We start from the raw sequence: 18,643 nt of genomic DNA, 5'->3' as shown, positions 1-18,643 counted from the left end.
CTGGGGGGGGGGGGCAGCGCAGAGCCTGCACACGCCCAAGGGGCAGAGTGCAGTTCGCTCCCCTGGTTGTTTGAGAGTGGAGCAGAAAAAAATCAATTTGACTTCTGCAGTTCCCGGCCGTCGGGGACACGCTCTCATTCATGCTCTCCCTCATGCTCAGCTGCCTGGCTCCGCCGCTGCTCCAGTTGGCCGAGCGGAACAAAGTCATCTCCCCCCTCCATGCCTTGCCCAGGAGAGAAACTGCACACCTTGCACACCTCCTGGGCAACGGTGCGCCACTCGCCCATGACTCCCGAGCCTCCCCCAATCTCCTGCCCCCTTCCCCTTCGTTTTGACAGATTGGGGGAGGCAGCAAACCCTACGTTTCAGTAGAGTGCATTGGGCCTAGGGTTGCCACCCGTCCCTAGAAAAACGTGAGGGGTGGGAAGATAATTCTTCTAGCTGTAGGGTGGTTGAGTGGGAGGGGGCAGTCAGACTATGGAGGCCCCGCTGTGCGCCCCTCCCCTCCCCTGCCAGGAGCTCAGTGATAGCATCCAGGGCGGGCTGACAGGAGCAGCTGCCATTACACAGCTTGCCTCACTGTTTGACGTTTAAAATATTTATTTCTTAATTTTGGGCTCAAAAAATAGGGGTCGCCTTATACACGGGGGCGTCTTATAGATGGAAAAATATCGTACTTAGAATCAAGTCTCACTAATTACTTCTAAGTGAGAATTGCACCATAAGACTCAAATATCAGTTCACATCTGGACTATCTGAAGATCTTAGTATATTCATCTGTGATTTGGGTAAAAAACAGTAACATGTGTAGGAAGCTAGCTTTCTCCATACAGGGAGTTTTAAAATAGCAGCAACAGCATGGAAGCACATTAGGAAACACTGTGCCCCCAAATGCCTTCTGAACTGAGAATTTCCCCTTTCCCCTCTATTTCATAAAGCCGTCGGTGTGTTCAGTGACATCAGTAGCTATTAAATACTTGCCTTCATCTCAGACCTATTTGCATGCTCAGCAACCAACACAACTCAGACCAAGTTTTCCATGCTTAACAGACTTGGAAATAAAGGACCTAATATGAACATGGGCATGCAGTGATGAGTAATAACCAGCACAGTTACCTGCCAGAAATGAAAGTGGGGGACAGTTCAGAATGTGGGAAGCTAGAGATGAAAATGAGCACTCTGACAGAGAGGGAAGCAAGGAGCCAAAGGTAGGCAAAGCAATCTGGGAAAGGAAACTGGGACTCACTTTCCCTCATCCACTCATCTGCTATATACTTTTATTGCCACATTTCCACATGCATTCCCACTACTGACTGGGAATCTCTCTAGTGAATTAATGTCTTGGCTGGTCAGTTATGGCCAATGAGGACAGCAGCTCATTTAAGACCTGTGTATTTATCAAGCCGCAGTCAGCTGTTTCATTTCTGCACAAGAAATAAACTGCCTCGGGTTCTGAGTTTACTGAAAGAAGTGCACTTTATCATAATAACGATGCAGTTCAAAATATTTGTCTCAATGGAAATGCTCCAGCATTTAAGTTGTCCCCATTTCCAAAAGTCCAGAATGCATGGAGAGCAAGTGTGACTTAAAAATTAAAACATGTTTTAGCTGTCCTGGGCTTACTCCAAACTATTCCAAACCAAGTATCAATGTGATACATAGCTATGAATATGCATGAAAGCATCTAAACGGCAAAGCTGCTCGGTCATTCTCCTCCCACCCTTCACCCCTTTATTTTATGGGCTGGATTTCTTCTCTTTGGCAAAGCAGGGCCATGTCAGTCGCTAGGCCTACTGCATTTGCACAGGTGGCTTGTATGAGAGAAAGAAAAACACATTCCATTTGGGAAGCAGAAGGGCAGGTATTAGGTCTATATTCTGTGTTGGCAGGTGCGTTGTAACGCCCCATAAAACAACCACTTCTCAACATCTTTGGAAGAGGCTGTGCTTTGCTTCTCGGTGCCATCAGAGGTGTGGTTGGCAGTGATGGGGAACACAGAAAATCTCAGTTGTAACTCCAGAGTTGTAGAACAAGGTAGCTTGACACCAGATAAGTACCGTATTTTTCACTCTATAAGACGCACCAGACCGTAAGATGCACCTAGTTTTTGGAGGAGGAAAACAAGAAAAAAAAATTCTGAATCTCAGAAGCCAGAACAACAAGAGGGATTGCTGCGCAGTGAAAGCAGTGATCCCTCTTGCTGTTCTGGCTTCTGGGATAGCTGCGCAGCCTGCATTCGCTCCATAAGACGCACACACATTTCCCTTTACTTTTAAGGAGGGAAAAAGTGAGTCTTATAGAGCAAAAAATACGGTAGTTTTGTCCAGCTCACCCTGCAGAACTTCCATGGGCTTGGGCAAAAAGGCCTTTTCTCCATCAGAGTGTATTTTCTCTCTTTTTTCCAGTTATATTTCATTAAATTTTTTAAAAATTCACCTATACATTCCAATACACAACATTTTTTCTTTTGTTTTGTCAACTTTTCACCCTGTTTTCCCGGGTGTTTTTTAATTGCTCCCCCTTGCTACACCCTGTCTTCTCTGTCTTAAAACCACAATACACAATACCTCTAATTTCTTCTGTGGCTCATAGTTTAAATTCTGCTCACGAACTCATCATACTATAATACTTCTGTAAATAGTCCGAAAAAGGCTTCCATTCTTCCACAAAACACTCACATTAAGTTCTCTTATTTTTGCTGTTAACTTTGCCAATTCCACAAAGTGCATTTTTTCCCCTTTAAAGTGGAAGAAGCACAGCAACTGAGCTCTGTATAGGGATGGGCGAACAGATCGATTCCGGTTCCCCATTTTCTAAACTAAATTTACTTCTCCACATTTGCACATCAGCTTGTGATTATTTATTTATTTTTTAAAAAGATGTCCTTGTGAAAATTCACCAGCATTTTAGTGCAGATTTCCCCTAATATACGTATCTTTGTAAAGCAATTTCCCCCCTAATATAACACATTTTTGTATTTTACTTTTGTTAATGCATAATCTCTCCTCTACCCTAGTGTATGCCTCATTGTATATATCGGTGTTTCCCAACCTTGATGCTCCAGCTGTTTTTGAACTACAACTCCCATAATCCCTAGCTAGCAGGACCAGTGGTCAGGGATGATGGGAAGTGTAGTTTGAAAACAGCTGGAGACTCAAGGTTGGGAAACACTGGTATATATTACTTGGCTGGATAAGTGCATTGCCAAGATTTGGAGAAGTGCAAATTCTGAGGAATAGCTGTGTTTCAGTTTTCGTGTATGGTTTGTGAATTGGGTGTGCTGGCCTTTAAATTTGAACTGAATCCATTTCTCCCCCTTTCCCTAACTCTGGATCAAGACTAGGCACTTGGGAGCTTTTTTGTTTTGTTTTTATGCTCTTCCACTGAGCTATGGCCCTTCCTTTCTCCTAGAGGTCCTTGTGTCCACTAAGCAATAACAGTGGGACATGGGTGGCACTGTGGATTAAACCACAGAGCCTAGGACTTGCCGATCAGAAGGTCGGCGGTTCGAATCCCCATGACGGGGTGAGCTCCCGTTGCTCGGTCCCTGCTCCTGCCAACCTAGCAGTTCAAAAGCACGTCAAAGTGCAAATAGATAAATAGGTACCACTCCTGCAGGAAGGTAAACGGTGTTTCCGTGCGCTGCTCCGGTTCGCCAGAAGTGGCTTCGTCATGCTGGCCACATGACCCAGAAGCTGTACGCCGGCTCCCTCGGCCAATAAAGCGAGATGAGCGCCGCAACCCCAGAGTCGGCCACGACTGCACCTAATGGTCAGGGGTCCCTTTACCCTTTAATATAACTGTGATGTGAGACTTATTGTTCCCTCTGGCTCATCATTATCTACTTGCAGCATCTCTCCAGGGTTTCAGACAAGGTTCTCTCCAAGCCCTACCTGGAGACGCCAGGGATTGAACCTGGGACTTCCTGCATGTCAGGCAGATGCTCTACCACTGAGTTATGGCCTTCCTTTCCCCTAGAGGTCTTTGTGTCCACTAAGCTACAGGCATTTTGACAGGCTGTTAAGACTGTTTTACTCCACCAGGCCTTTGGCCTCGATTGGTTGGTTCTCTGCTCTTCAGGTTTTTTTTTTTTTTAAAAAAAAACAACAACACATGACTGAGCGATTTCCATCTGGTTTTGCTCGTTCTTACTCTATTTTATTGTTTCAGTGCTGTCCTTTTACCTGTTTTTAACTTTGCGAAACGCTCTGAAAGCTGACAGTCAGGAAAAATATATGCAAATCAATAGGCAAATCACTGGGGTTTTGCAGAGGAATGAATTAATACAGTACAATGGCATGTAGCAATGATGTCATGGGACAGATCCTTGGCACACCAGATCAGTAACTCTGCTGAATTTTACAGAGCTATAACTCAGGACTGGTCTGACTAGGTAAGCAACTCAAGTGGTTTTAAAGACTGGTTTTAAAAGACATTGTTATTTTATTTAAATACCCCAGCCCTTCGCCAAAGAGCTCAAGGTGCGATTTGTCCTTCATCCTTACAAACAGGTAGGTTAGGCTAAGGAACAGCAACTTCTCCAAAGTCATCCAATATGTTTTCTGGCTGAGCGAACATCGTAAAAAAAGATTTTCTCTGTGCCATCTGCACTACGACATTTAAAGCAGTAACATACCACTTAAAACAGCTGTGGCTGCACCCCAAAGAATTCTGAGAACTGTAGTTTGTTAAGGGTGCTGAAAGTTGTTAGGAGACCCCTCTTCCCCCGTGGAAAGTTACAATTCCCAGAGTGGTTTAACAACCAATCCCTCTTCCCAGGGAACTCTGGAAATTGTAGCACCAGGCTGCATCCGTTGGCTCACTGCCCACTAGCACAAGGACGAGTTAGCTTTAATATTCCGCAACAGGGGAATCCAACACAGGCACAACAAGATCTAGCAGGATATCATAGTGAAGATTGAGCAATCTATTGTGCAACAGTCACCAGCAGCGTGCTTATGCATTGTTTTGCACAGCGTTTCATTGGTGAAACATCTTTTCAGGGATGCAAGCATACAGTTAAGTAGTTTTAACTTAGCGCTCCATTGGATACAACCTCATTCAGTGTCCGCTGTATTGTTTTCCGTTTTGTTGAAAATTTTAAATTGCTTTAATTGACTGTTTTATCATGTTTGTTAGACACTTTGGGCTCCAGTAGGAGGAAACTTGGGATACAAGCATCAAGAATGAATGGATGAATGAATGGATGGATGAATGATAGACAGACAGATATTACATTTATATTTCACCTTTTATCTAAGGATCTCAAGGTGGTATTCCCACAACAACGCTGTGAGGTAGATTAAGCTGAGAAGCAGGGAAGAAGAAGAAGAAGAGTTTCGATTTGATATCCCGCTTTATCACTACCCGAAGGAGTCTCAAAGCAGCTAACATTCTCCTTTCCCTTCCTCCCCCACAACAAACACTCTGTGAGGTGAGTGAGGCTGAGAGACTTCAAAGAAGTGTGACTGGCCCAAGGTCACCCAGCAGCTGCATGTGGAGGAGCGGGGAAACGAACCCGGTTCCCCAGATTACGAGTCCACCGCTCTTAACCACTACACCACACTGGCTCTCTGGGCCAAAGGCCAGCCAGTGAGTTTCATGGCCAAGTGGGGATTTGAACTCTGGCCTTCCAGGCCCTAGTCTGACACTCTAACCACTACACCACGCTGTCTCTCCATTCACAGCCTCATTCCAGAGCTGAGCCACACAACCAGCAGAGTCATGCAGTCTACCTCTTACTGGTGAGATGTCACATTCCAACAAGAGCTTGCCCACATGATTCTGCTGGTTGTGCAGCATGGTTCTGAGATAGAGAGGAACATAAATCCTTGCCATAAGCAGCTCAAGAAACTGAATTAAGATAACATTTCCCCAAAGCTTCCTTCTTTTAACAAGACATGTTTTGAACCACCCTCATTTCTGTTTCTCCATATTACTTCCCTTCATTTCTGTTTCTGTTTCTCCATATTACTTCCCTTCTTTCAATAGCAGGAGCTAACCATGTTTCTTTAGCGTTATTCTCCACCAAGCAATGTGCAGGCTGGACACACTGCCACGCAAATATCCACAATTAATTAAATTCAGAGAGATATGCAGCTCAAAAATATTTTATTAAATGCCACGCCAAGGACATTCCTTCAAGTCCGTGGAGCTTTATTTAAAGTGGTGTTTTGTACCTCAGGATCTTGGCATGTTAACTGGCAATGAAGTCCAAGAAAAGAAGTTTCATATTATGTATGAACCAATAATTACGCTAGCTCCTATTTTGTTTGGTGCCTTGTTTTTAATGCGGAGTTACGGCATGTAGCCAAGCAGCCACAGAAGGCAATTAAACTCAAGGAGATGCCTGCACTGGGGCCCCACACCTGATCCAAGGAAACTGTCTTCAACCTGTCTCTTAATTCAGGTCTCCAGGCAGTGAGTACCGAAGCAGCTGCACAAGGCCTCTGAACCGTGATTGGTTCAAAGAAAACCCTCCCTCCTCCCCATATACTGTAAGGGGCTCTGAGAGGCCATATAGTTAAACCCTCTGCTCAAATTCTGTGGGTTGAAGCCAATGTAGCGCTAAGTTAAAGTCACTTAGCAGCCTGCTTGTTTTGCTGGCAAGATATTTTGTGCCGGAGGAGTATTGTTGCACAAGAGCAGGTTGCTGGCGACTTCGTTGCACAATATTACCATGTGCAACGAGTTTCTGCTGGCACAGCTAGTGCATTAGGTTCCTCTGTTGCACAAACATTAAAATTCACCTGTCCGATGGTGCAAGAGCCCTTGCATTTGCAGACAGAGAATGCTGGACAGAGCCCTGTAACTTTATTCCTGCCCACCCACCCCATTGCAATTTTCACCAATCAAACAGGTCAGCCCACGCCAAGCAAACTACGCCACAAGCAGAGAGCAGATTGCTGTAAAATGCTTCGTGTCTTTATGTATGTATGCATAATTTTTTTTAAGGAACACATCTAAAATGTAAAGTGTGTATGCATTGCGCAGGTACACTCTTCATATTAATACAAGAGTCCTATTGCACCACACCTGGGGTGGCAATCTATTTCCAACAGTGGTCAGTGAGGATGCTGCTGAGAAGCCTACAAGCACAGCGTGTAGGCAAGAGCCCTCCCTCATGGCTGTTTTATTCCCAGTAACTGAAATTATTCTGAATAAGGAGGTTCTATTGAGCAATCATCAAGCGGGTGGCACTGTGGGTTAAACCACAGAGCCTAGGACTTGCTGATCAGAAGGTTGGCGGTTCGAATCCCCGCGACGGGGTGAGCTCCCGTTGCTCAGTCCCTGCTCCTGCCAGCCTAGCAGTTCGAAAGCATGTCAAAGTGCAAGTAGATAAATAGATACCGCTCCAGCGGGAAGGTAAACAGCATTTCTGTGCACAGCTCTGGTTTACTAGAAGCGGCTTAGTCATGCTGGCCACATGACCCGGAAGCTGTATGCCTGCTCCCTCGGCCAATAAAGCGAGATGAGCGCTGCAACCCCAGAGTCAGTAACGACTGGACCTAATGGTCAGGGGTCCCCTTTACCTTTATTGAGCCATCATAGCTAGCAGCTGCTATGACTTTCTCTACGCTTTCTTTACAGCTCTTCAAGCAGGTGGCTACCACCACATCCTGCAGCACTGAGTTCCATCACTGAACGATGGCATTGTGTGAAAAAGCACTTCCTTTCACCTGGATTGGCTACAGCTGCCTGCTGAGTTCATACTTGGTGCCAAAGTACTTTTGAAACTACGGGAGCTCTCAAAAGGAGATGATGATATAGCATGGAGGAGATGGGGGAGTAAAAAACAAAAACCCCTCCTGATTTGGCCTGGACCCCGGAGCTTGTGTACAATATAGTTTTTGCCAAGTTCTCTCTAATATTAAGTCATTGACATTAAAACCCTCTCACCTCCTTCTAAAGCACGAAAGGAATACATGGATTTAGTTTGGGGAATTATACATATACATATGCAAGGTAATGACACTTAAGGATTTTTTTCGCAAGCAGACACAGTGGCTGCAATTCTAAATGTGCTTATGCTGGCAGAGCCCCACTGACCTCAGCAGGGCTCTGCGGCTGCCAGAGCAAGCACATTCAAGACTGTAGCCGGGATCTGTTTGCACAAAAGACCAGTCAGATGCCTAATTTGTTATTATTTTACATGTACACTTACCACCCTTGCAGGCGCTTTCAAAAGCAAAGTGCAGAGACCCTTTTCTGGCAGCAAGGGGAAGAAAGAAAGAAAGAAAGAAAGAAAGAAAGAAAGAAAGAAAGAAAGGCATCTTCTGTCTCCTATGCACATTGGAACACTCTAATTACAATGCTAAGGCTGCAATCCTATGCACACTTAATTGGGAATGCAGGACTCAGGTCTGGGCAAATATATGTAAGATTGGGCTACTCAGTAGAACAGCAGCCACGTTCTGCTGAGCCAGGCTTGGAAATTAACTTCAGGGGCTCGTAAAAGTCTCCAAATTCAGCTCAAGTGCAGATCTGAACTGGAGAACAATTACTAGCTTGCCCATCTCCAAATCCTTTCTGAGTCCCCACCGCCTGCCATCCGAAACAGGAGCGTTACTAAGCCCTTGAAAGACATGACACAAATTTGCACAAAATTTGCATGTGCTAATTTATGTGCATAAATGCAAATTCAGGCTGTCTTTCAGAGGGCAAAGTAAAAAAAAAGTTAACACTGATACAAATTGACCGAAATCTGCTGCTACTGCATGACTGCAGCCAGATATCCTCAAATGCTGACTCACTGCAAACGGAAGATCAAATATAGAAAAGATATTTATGTGTGCAGACAATTTGGACTCCACCTAAGTATAGATGTGTTGCTGTCTGCGGACCTGTAAGTCAGCAAAAGCCTTCTAAGAAATAATTTATGAAATTAAAAAAAAAATGTTTAAAATAACTTTTGTTAAAAAACTAGAGGCTTTTTCATTAGGTATAATAGGGGAAGAGATCCTGAAAGGAAAAAAGGTCCTATTTATGTATGCGACAACAGCACCAAGAATGTTATATATGCCCAGGGTTGGAAGGAAGAAACAACCCCAATGAAAGAAGAATGGATATTGAAGCTGATGGACTATGCAGAAATGGTGAAATTGATTGGGAAGATTAGACATCAAGAAGACCAAAAAAAAAAAAAATAATATATATATATATATATAGAAATGATTGGATTAATTTTATAGAATATATGAAGGAGTATTGCAAACATTTAAAAACATTACACGGATTGGATTGGCACCTGAAATATAATTTGATAAAAGGTATTGAAAAAGGAGATTTTATAGATCAGATAAAAGTATTTGGTCACAGAAAAGAGAAGAAATAAATATTGGAAACTGCGGAAAGGGGGGGGACACTGGGAGCTGGAAGAACCCCTATAAAGATAGTGAAATTGTTATGGACGAATGCAATTAATATTGTATGCAAAAAATAAAAAAATAAAATAAAATAAAATAAAATATATAGATATGGTTCTGTTTGTAAAGCATAGCCTACACACAGTATGGTAACAATAATAAATCAGGGCTCTTTTCTCCCAAGCAACCTGGGAAAATGTGTCACTTACTGTTGCAGGCACTCATGCGACATGGCCTTGACAGTGGGGGAACTGGGAGGTCGCCACACATAGATCTGTTTAATGCAACATGCTGGCCTTTGGCTGTGAGTTTCTGGCAGGTAGCCTTCCTCCTTTGCGTCCCGACACCACAGCTTACAGAGCACTGCAAAAGAAATGAAGCAATTGTCCTGTCCCACATGTGCCAACCTGACATAAGGCCGTGCACACTCAACATTTTACAGTGGTGCCTCGCAAGATGAAAATAATCCGTTATGTGAGTCTCTTCGTCTTGCGCTTTTTTCGGCTTGCGAAGCAAGCCCATTAGCGGCTTAGCACTATTAGCGGCTTAGCGGATCAGCTGATAAGCGGCTTAGCAGCTTAGCGGATCAGCTGATAAGCGGTTTAGCGGATTAGCGGATCAGCTGATAAGCGGCTTAGCAGCTTAGCGGATCAGCTGATAAGCGGTTTAGCGGATCAGCTGTTAAGCGGCTTAGAAAAGGGGGGGGGAGGGGAAAAAAAACCCGCAGGAACTCACAAGACATTTTCGTCTTGCGAAGCAAGCCCATAGGAAATTCGCTTTGCGAAGCGCCTCCAAAACGGAAAACTCTTTCGTCTAGCGAGTTTTCCGTCTTGCGAGGCATTCGTCTTGCGGGGGACCACTGTATTCTAGAATCAATGGAGACGGAGTTCTTTTCTTCGGCCTAGTCCACACCCAATCCAGACCTACTACATATTTCTTGCTCCTGGAAAGCGCGTTCTCCTTCATGGAGTGCACGTGTTGTGGTGGGGGCCGCCAGGACACTCCAAAGTTGGGGACGGGCTAATTGTTCGTTGGCCATTGATGCGATTGGGGCTTCCCTTGTTTTTGGGAAGAAGTTAATGTTGCCATTTGTTGATTGACAGCCAGAAATGCTAAAACTCCTTGCATGAGGCTAGGGCTTCCTCTTTTCGACCGTGCATTGGATTGCCCATCCCCCCTCCCTAGAATTAGGGTTGTTCGCTTTGACCTTGCTATGCCTGTCATGGGGTCGTCTGCTCTTGGGGCAGGGGCCTGGTAGGAATTTTGTCCATCTGGCTGATTGGCTGGGGTCATTTGGTTTTTGCCTACTGCGTAGCAAATCGTCACAACTTGTAAGGTTGCGGTTAGGCATTGGTTTATGGTTTGGCTGGTTGAGGGGCATGGATTGGCTGTGCCTGCCCCTCTAATGCTGCTGCTGCAAGGGATTCCGTTAAAAGAATTGGGGGCTATTGCTTGTCCACTCTGTCAAGGGGGCTCGGGCCATAGCAATGAGCTCCTGGTTGCATTTGGGGTGAGGGCAGGTTCCCTGCTCTGCATAACCCCCAAGTGTATTCCCCCATTCTGACTTTCGCATCGTGCGGAATGTCAGTCTGTCCCCCATGGTGGGGGCAGATAGTCGCAACCAACGCCCAAGCAACCACTCACAAATTTGTATTTCAATAAAGTTGTGGCCAAAATTATGCCAAAAATCTTAAACAAAAAATTCTGTGTGATGTGTGAGTTATTGGGGTGGCCCTGGGGACCTCAACACACAAAGCACAAGAAACGGTTGACAAACGGTTTTCATTCTGAAAAGCAAAGCGCACTGCGGATTGATTCTGCCTTACTCCACAGTGTGTTCATTCAAAAACAGGAGGCAGGCAGTCCCAGCAATGAAGGGCATCTGTATGTGTGTCTGCACTATTACACTGTGAGGGGGCCTATACCAAGATTGCAAGAGGAGGGTTTTCAAACGCGTAATCTAATCGAGAGGGTTTCAAACACATTCTCAAGGAACCAAGGATTGCTCAAGGATGAGCAATCAATCCAGATTGAAAGTAAAATGTTGAGAACGAGCATTAATGATTCCGTATTAAGAAAAACCATACTTAAGTATTTTAGACAAAGAGATCCCAAAAAATTCCAGAGAGTTATTCTTGTATGCAACTGCAGCGGCTCAAATACTCGTGGCCAAGGGATGGAAAGATCAGGAGGCTCCAAAAATAACAGATTGGCAAATTAAATTACAGGAATTTGTGGAGATGGCTCAACTGACCAGCAAACTCAGAGGAAACTCAAAGCAAAAATTTGCGGAAAAATTGGATGGTTATAGAAGATATGTTCAAAAATACAATAATAGTTTTGACTCCGTGCTAGCATTCGAGTGACAAAGGAAGTAAAGGGAGGTGCATAACAATTAAGGATTTATTATGTTTTCTGAATGTATTGGAAAATTTATATAGAAAGGTTTATTGTTTTGTGTACATTCAATTGTAAGATAAAACATATGCGAAGGGACTTGACAGGATGTCAAAACCGAAGAAAAGATTTTGTAAGATAAAAGGGAAAAAATATTCATTTTCATTATTATTATTATTTTCATGTGTGTGCAGGTGGGTGTTTTGTATGAAATGTTTGGGAGGAAATAAGACAGTAAATAACAAAAAACAAGCAAAATATTGATGTATGTAATTTTGATTTCTCAATTATATTTTGTGGTAGCATGGTTGCAATGTTTTTTGTAACATAAAATCATTCAATAAAATTATTTTAGAAAAAGAGAGAAAAACCACACTTCTGTGCTACAAACGGGTAACTTGTGTGCACTTGCAGCCTACAGGAGGGCTGTTCATGTTAACTGAGACAGGTGCATCAAAAGGCATCTGGCTGGGTTTCCCCAGCCACTCTAGGCGGCTTCCATAAAAACCAGAAATACACTAAAATATCACAGATTAAAAACTTCCTTGAACAGGGCTGCCTTAAGATGTCTTCTGAATGTCAGGTAGTTATTTATCGCTTTGACATCTGATGGGAGGGCGTTCCACAGGGCGGGTGCCACTACCGAGAAGGCCCTCTGCCTGGTTCCCTGTAGCTTTGCTTCTCGTAATGAGGGAACCGCCAGAAGGCCCTCGGCGCTGGACCTCAGCGTCCGGGCAGAACGATGGGGGTGGAGACGCTCCTTCAGGTATAGTAGAGATCCAACCTTGAATGGAGAGGGCTGGGGAAGAAAGGCAGATGTAGGCACACTCTTATTTAAAGATACTCACCCTAGACCATTCTCCCACAATCAGCTGTGGAGGGCAGTCCATTTTTGCACAGGGTTTCTGAGTGGACAATCTGGATTCGTGGCACCTCTCATCAGCGAGTTTCAGAAAGCTCCCATCCATCAACAACTGCTGGCAAGTCACTTTGCGATTCTGGGTTCCTCCTCCGCACGTGTGGGAACACTAAGAGGAAGGAAACTAATAGAAATTAGGCCTGTGCACAGAACCTTCCTCTTCATTTTCAGAACTTCTTACTGATTGTCTTTTCCTTACAGGTAACGATGTCAACAAATGCAACAGCAGCAAAGGAGATTGGGATATGGATCACTCCAATAATACATTACAAAATACAATTTGTCAGACAAAGTGTCTTTCAGGTGCTCCAAAGGAACTGTATAAGTCAGCATTAAGACCTTGAATTGTGCTTGATAGTGTATAGACAACCAGAACAGTTTCTGGCAATGTGAAAACTGCTTTTGGTGCATTTGCAGAAAAGTGGGATATAAATGAAATTGATGAATGGATGTTTTTGTGATGGCCTGGGACTCGGGCTCAGACTTGGAACCAGAGGAGTCTCAGTCTGCATCGGATCCTTTGCCTCAGGCATCATCTGAACCAAGTCTGGGGCCTGATCCTGAAGAGTCCCAGTCTGCACAGGTTCCCCTGCAACAAACACCAGCTGGGCCAAGTCAGGGGCCTGAGCCTGCCCTGGCTCCAGATGTGGGGATTACCTCAATGCCTTCAGCTAGGCCATCACTTACAGCTGCTCCACTACTAGTTGGGTCAGGGGAGGCTGAGGCGGCCCCTGGGTCTAGTAACCTACCAACGTCTCCCGAGCTGCAGAGACTAAGGTCTGAGAGAAGGAGAGACCTAAGTACTCGCAGGAGGAGTGCTCGCCTTTGGACGAAACAGGGAGGTGAGTCGCCGGGGGATCAGGACCGGCCGTTACCCTGACAAAGATAAAAGGCTGTCGGACTCTGCCCCAGGTTGCGGGAGCAACATTGCTGTTTGCTAGATCCTGTACCTGTCCTTGCCTGGTTTCCTGCCTTGTGTCCTGCCTTGGCCCTGTCGGACTGACTCCCAGTGGAACCTTCGGATTCTGGACTGGTCCTGGACCGCATTTCACGGGTTACCCCTGAGCCCAGCAGTTTTATAACTCTGTTTTGATGTGCCATTCAGCATTTCAGCAATTACATACTGTCTGAGCTTCCCTGTCTGGACTGCCTTCAAGGGCAGCCCCACAAACAGCGCTTTACAGTGATCTAAACTGTTGACCGCTGTGGACACTTGGGCCTTTGAAGAAGAAGTTGGATCCAAGTCCTGCAAGCTACAGGCCTGTTCTTTCAGAGTACTGAGATGAAGGCATTTTTTTTTTTAAGCACTCAAGTTATGTGATCCTGTATCTTGGACTGAATCAGTACAGCCCAGCAACAGGTTGACTGTTTCATCCGTTGTTTATGCGAAACTGGCCTAATGACTGTGGCTTTCACCCAGGAAGGCCTCTGAAATCCACATAATTCATTTCATCTCGAAAGATCATTTGCTGAAAAAGCGAGGAATGAATACACTTCTGTTCCAGAAACAGTGCACTGTCAGCAGCCCGTGAATTAAAAATTGAGCATGAGCTCCGCTGAGAGGTTACTCTAAGTCAGGGAAAGTGGAACATGTCTCCCTCCGGGTGTATTTGGACAACTCCCACCATCCCTGGCCATTGGCCATACTGGCTGAGGCCGATGAGAGCTGGAGTTCAGCAACATCTGGAGGACCCTGAGCTCTTCATCCCTGCCTCAAGCCTCTGTTGATTTAGCAACCCCGTCATACCTGTTGCCATTCTTCAACGTGCCAAACTGGGGGGCAGTCAATCTGGTTGCAGGCTTGCAAAGAGTGGGGCTTTTTGTCTTTGCAGTTTTCGGGCCCAACAACTGATCCTCCGGGTTGCTGGCAGCGCACCTCTCTTGTCTGGATGCCAACACCACAAGTGGCAGAACATTGCCTCCAGGGACGCACCTGCCACCTGTTCCGAGAGATTATCCAAAGGGCAGACTGAGGAAGCAATGCTAGGAATGATGAGGCAGAAGCGGTTGCTTTGATACTGGATTCCAGTGAAGTTTCATAAATGGTTGTGCTCTCTCTCGCTCTCTGACCCTCCATTACACACAACACTTTTATTCAATGACTTAACACTTTATGTTCTCTTTTATCCCACTTCTTAATCGGAAAAGGCTTCGGCTGAGAAAGATCGCTGTAAGACAGTCCACACCCGCAGGCTCACCACGTAGAAGACACAACACACAAGGGAAAAGGGATGGGGAGGGAGGAGGAAAGCAAGCAAGCTCATACACTGCTTCTTAAAGCTACTGTCCTTTTAACAGCCGTCTGGGCTGGAAACAGGTCAGATAGCCCTGATAGCATGGTGGGCACTAGATGTCTGTATGTGTGCTGGTCTCTCAACAGAAGCACTGGCGTGGACCAGGGAGTGGACCAGGCTGAGGACTCCACTTGGTTGAGTCTGTTCCCAGGATATAAGGGGAGGGGCCTGCCTGATCTCTGTCTCAAGAAGCGGTCTTTGCCATTTTCACTGTACAGTGGTACCTCGGGTTACATACACTTCAGGTTACATACGCTTCAGGTTACAGAATCCGCTAACCCAGAAATAGTGATTCAGGTTAAGAACTTTGCTTCAGGATGAGAACAGAAATTGTGCAGCGGTGGCGCAGTGACAGCAGGAGGCCCCATTAGCTAAAGTGGTGCTTCAGGTTAAGAACAGTTTCAGGTTAAGTACGGACCTCCGGAACGAATTAAGTACTTAACCCGAGGTACCACTGTAGAGGGAAAGAGCCTGTTGACATTTTCTTCAGAAAGCAAGCCCATGGTCCCATCACAACGGGGGCTCATTTTGCTAACCTAGACAGATCTATCTGAAAGCAGGCATTAAGGCAGGTTTCCATTACAATATTGCCAACATACGAACGGATCACTTATGGACACAGACTTTCCTCAGTTAAACATAATGATATTTGGAGCAACTTTATACAGAATATATGAAGCTATTGATAAAGAAATTTGTACAGTACAGCTCCCGAATGCCTTGCGACTCGAACGCTTTGGCTCCCAGACGCCACAAACCTGGAAGTGAGTGTTCTGGTTTGTGAACGTTCTTTGGAAGCTAAACGTCTGCCGTGGCTTCCGATTGGCTGCAGGAAGTTCCTGCAGCCAATCGGAAGCTGCGCCTTGGTTGTCAAATGTTTTCGGAAGTCGAATGGACTTCCGGAACAGATTCTGTTCGACAACCAAAGTACAACTGTATTAGGATAATAAGACTATACACATTTGTATATGTATGGAAATGTAATGTAGCATTTTTCTTTTAATTCACGTTTTTCCTTTTCTTTCTTTTAACCACTTTTTAATAAATGAATTTCTTCTAATAAAATATCAGTAATAAAAAATACAGGTTTCCGCAATGCAGAGTCTTACCTTGAGGGGCAAAGCCTTGTATTGCAAACACGGCTCATGGCTGGGGGTCTCGCTGAGCTGTCGCACAGGCTGTCATTGACAGTTTGCTTTGTCTGCTCATCTAGGCACACTGCAATGGCTTCCTGAGTCCCTAGATTGTTATATATATATATAAATGAGATAAATTACACATGAGCAACATATCTTGAACAGTAAGAAAAAATTACAGATATAAAGCACATTCTCTCAAGCCACAAACTAAATCAGAGGTAGCTAATCTCCAGTTCAAGGACTTAGCCAAGATCTTTAAAGCTAAATTTAGCTTTAAAGCTAAATTTATTCAATGGTGGTTATCTAGTCTTTTATATATTGAATGTGTTTGGATTATCAATGTATTTGGATGACTTTGTATGATTTTATGATTTTACTGTTTTAACTTACGCCAATAAAGGCTAGTTACAGATAGGTAGCCGTGTTGGTCTGCCATAGTCAAAACAAAACAAATTCCTTCCAGTAGCACCTTAAAGACCAACTAAGTCAGTTCTTGGTATGAGCTTTCGTGTGCATGCACACTTCTTCAGATACACTGAAACAGAAGTTTCCAGACCCTTCTATACAGTGAGAAGGTGGGGGGGGGGTATTACTCAGAAGGGTGGTGGGAATGGGTGATTGGCAATAAAGGCTAGTTACAAGTTAGTTAGTCTGCAGCAGTTTAATCTATGTAAGATGTTTTAGCAACTTCAGAAACATCTTTCTGCATTGTATATTTAATCTGCAAATGCAAGGACACAAAGTAGAAAGTTATTTGTTCTTTAAACAGAGAGTGTCTTGCATAGTTTTTATAGGAGGTAAAAAAAGAGAACTAATTATTATTATTATTATTATTATTATTATTATTATTATTATATTATTTATTTATTTATTTATTTATACCCATTTATTATTTATACCCCGCCCATTTGGCTGAGTTTCCCCAGCCACTCTGGGCGGCTTCCAATCAAGTGTTAAAAACAATACAGCATTAAATATTAAAAACTTCCCTAAACAGGGCTGCCTTCAGATGTCTTTTAAAAAGAAGATAGCTGCTTATTTCCTTCACATCTGAAGGGAGGGCGTTCCACAGGGCGGGTGCCACTACTGAGAAGGCCCTCTGTCTGGTTCCCTGTAACCTCACTTCTTGCAATGAGGGAACTGCCAGAAGGCCCTCAGTGCTGGATCTCAGTGTCTGGGCTGAACGATGGGGGTGGAGACGCTCCTTCAGGTATACAGGACCGAGGGTCAATTAAAGGGTCAAACGAACCAGAGCTGTCTTCTGCATATGCCACAAACGGATCTAGAGTCCAATGTCCACACTACTGTGGGGGCCCTGTCCACCTTAGATCCCTGGCATCTCCAGATATGGATGGAAACAACTGCCCAACTTTTTAAAAATATAATATTTATTAAGTTTCCCAATTTAATAATCCAATACAAACCACATTAAAACATTCCAAATTACAATTTTTTTTAAAAGCCAAATATAAATGCCGAATTTTATATCTTTGGGTGACTTCCCATGCTCTGAATTTCAGGAAGTGCTGGTCATCTAATATCACATTGCATTTCTTAATTAATCAATAAACCATTCCAATGCTAATCAGATAATTTTCATTTACTTTCACAACCACTGGTCTGTTCAACTTTTGCCTTCTTATTTCTGTATGAAATGTTTTTCCTTGATGTTTTCCACAGTCCAGCAATTCCATTTTCAGTTTCTGCTCACAGGAGCCATAATTTGCCACATCCCAAACAAAGAGACGCCATTAGCCCCGGGCAGATATCTGGAATTCCCCTCTGTAATCTCGCTCCATCTCTCAACATGCTGGTACCTCTGCCAGTATACAATAACTCCAATCCAGAATTCTTCCATCCTTCCGCTGAGGGCATCCAGCCCACCTTTAATCTGAAACCCTGGAGCACTGAGGCAACGCCAAGCTAGACAAACCAATCAGGCCACATCCTAAAACAAGAGTCCCTTGTTTTTTGCTTTCTCTGCGATTAGAGCACAGCCCTGTCACCAGAACATCTGATATGGCCTTGAGTTGCGAGTCTCTTGGCCTGACCGTTTAGAACGGTATCTGGAGTTGTGAACCTCATCTTATTATATACAAAGCCCTGCCAGAGAACCAAGGCCACAGGCTATAAAGTTGCCTTGGAAATCTCATCTATGTACAGCCCAATAAAACAAGAAGTCATTACCACTGTCATACGGAATGAAATGCGCTGAAGTTCATTTTGGTACTGAGGTTTCACTGGTACTATGAGGAATGGTGGGGAGTGGGGGGTTTCTAATGTGATACGCAAGACCGAAAATGGTCATAGTTCAGGGAACCTGTTTCCTTCCTTCTCAATGCATGTTCCCCTAGAGGCTTCAGAGGGGCTACAAATCTGATTTCAAGACAGCTTAATATTTCTCTTTTGTTAAAAGATTTGCAAGGTTCCAAGCACCTTTGTACTTTCACTGCATTTCCTAATAAAAATCCAGAGCCTTGTTATTTGTGTAGGTAGGATATATTAAAACCCTGAGTTTTATTCCCTTTT

The 18,643-nt window shown here is 44.3% G+C and overlaps 1 protein-coding gene across 1 annotated transcript in view; it reads right to left on the bottom strand.

Moving 5' to 3' along the window:
- ADAMTSL3 (ADAMTS like 3) overlaps nt 1-18,643 on the bottom strand; it is a 285,901-nt gene that overhangs the window by 50,872 nt on the left and 216,386 nt on the right. Inside the window, exons 16-19 of the mRNA XM_081838660.1 lie at nt 16,085-16,214; nt 14,429-14,621; nt 12,611-12,790; nt 9,575-9,728 (exon numbers count right to left, since the gene is read on the bottom strand). Coding sequence (XP_081694786.1) covers nt 9,575-9,728; nt 12,611-12,790; nt 14,429-14,621; nt 16,085-16,214 — 657 coding nt within the window. The remainder of the gene's footprint in view (nt 1-9,574; nt 9,729-12,610; nt 12,791-14,428; nt 14,622-16,084; nt 16,215-18,643) is intronic.

This window comes from Podarcis erhardii (genome assembly GCF_964252035.2).
Source record: "Podarcis erhardii genome assembly, chromosome: 14".
Lineage (NCBI taxonomy): Eukaryota > Metazoa > Chordata > Lepidosauria > Squamata > Lacertidae > Podarcis > Podarcis erhardii.
Note: the sequence above shows the minus strand (reverse complement) of the source record. Positions and strands in the feature narration are given on the sequence as shown.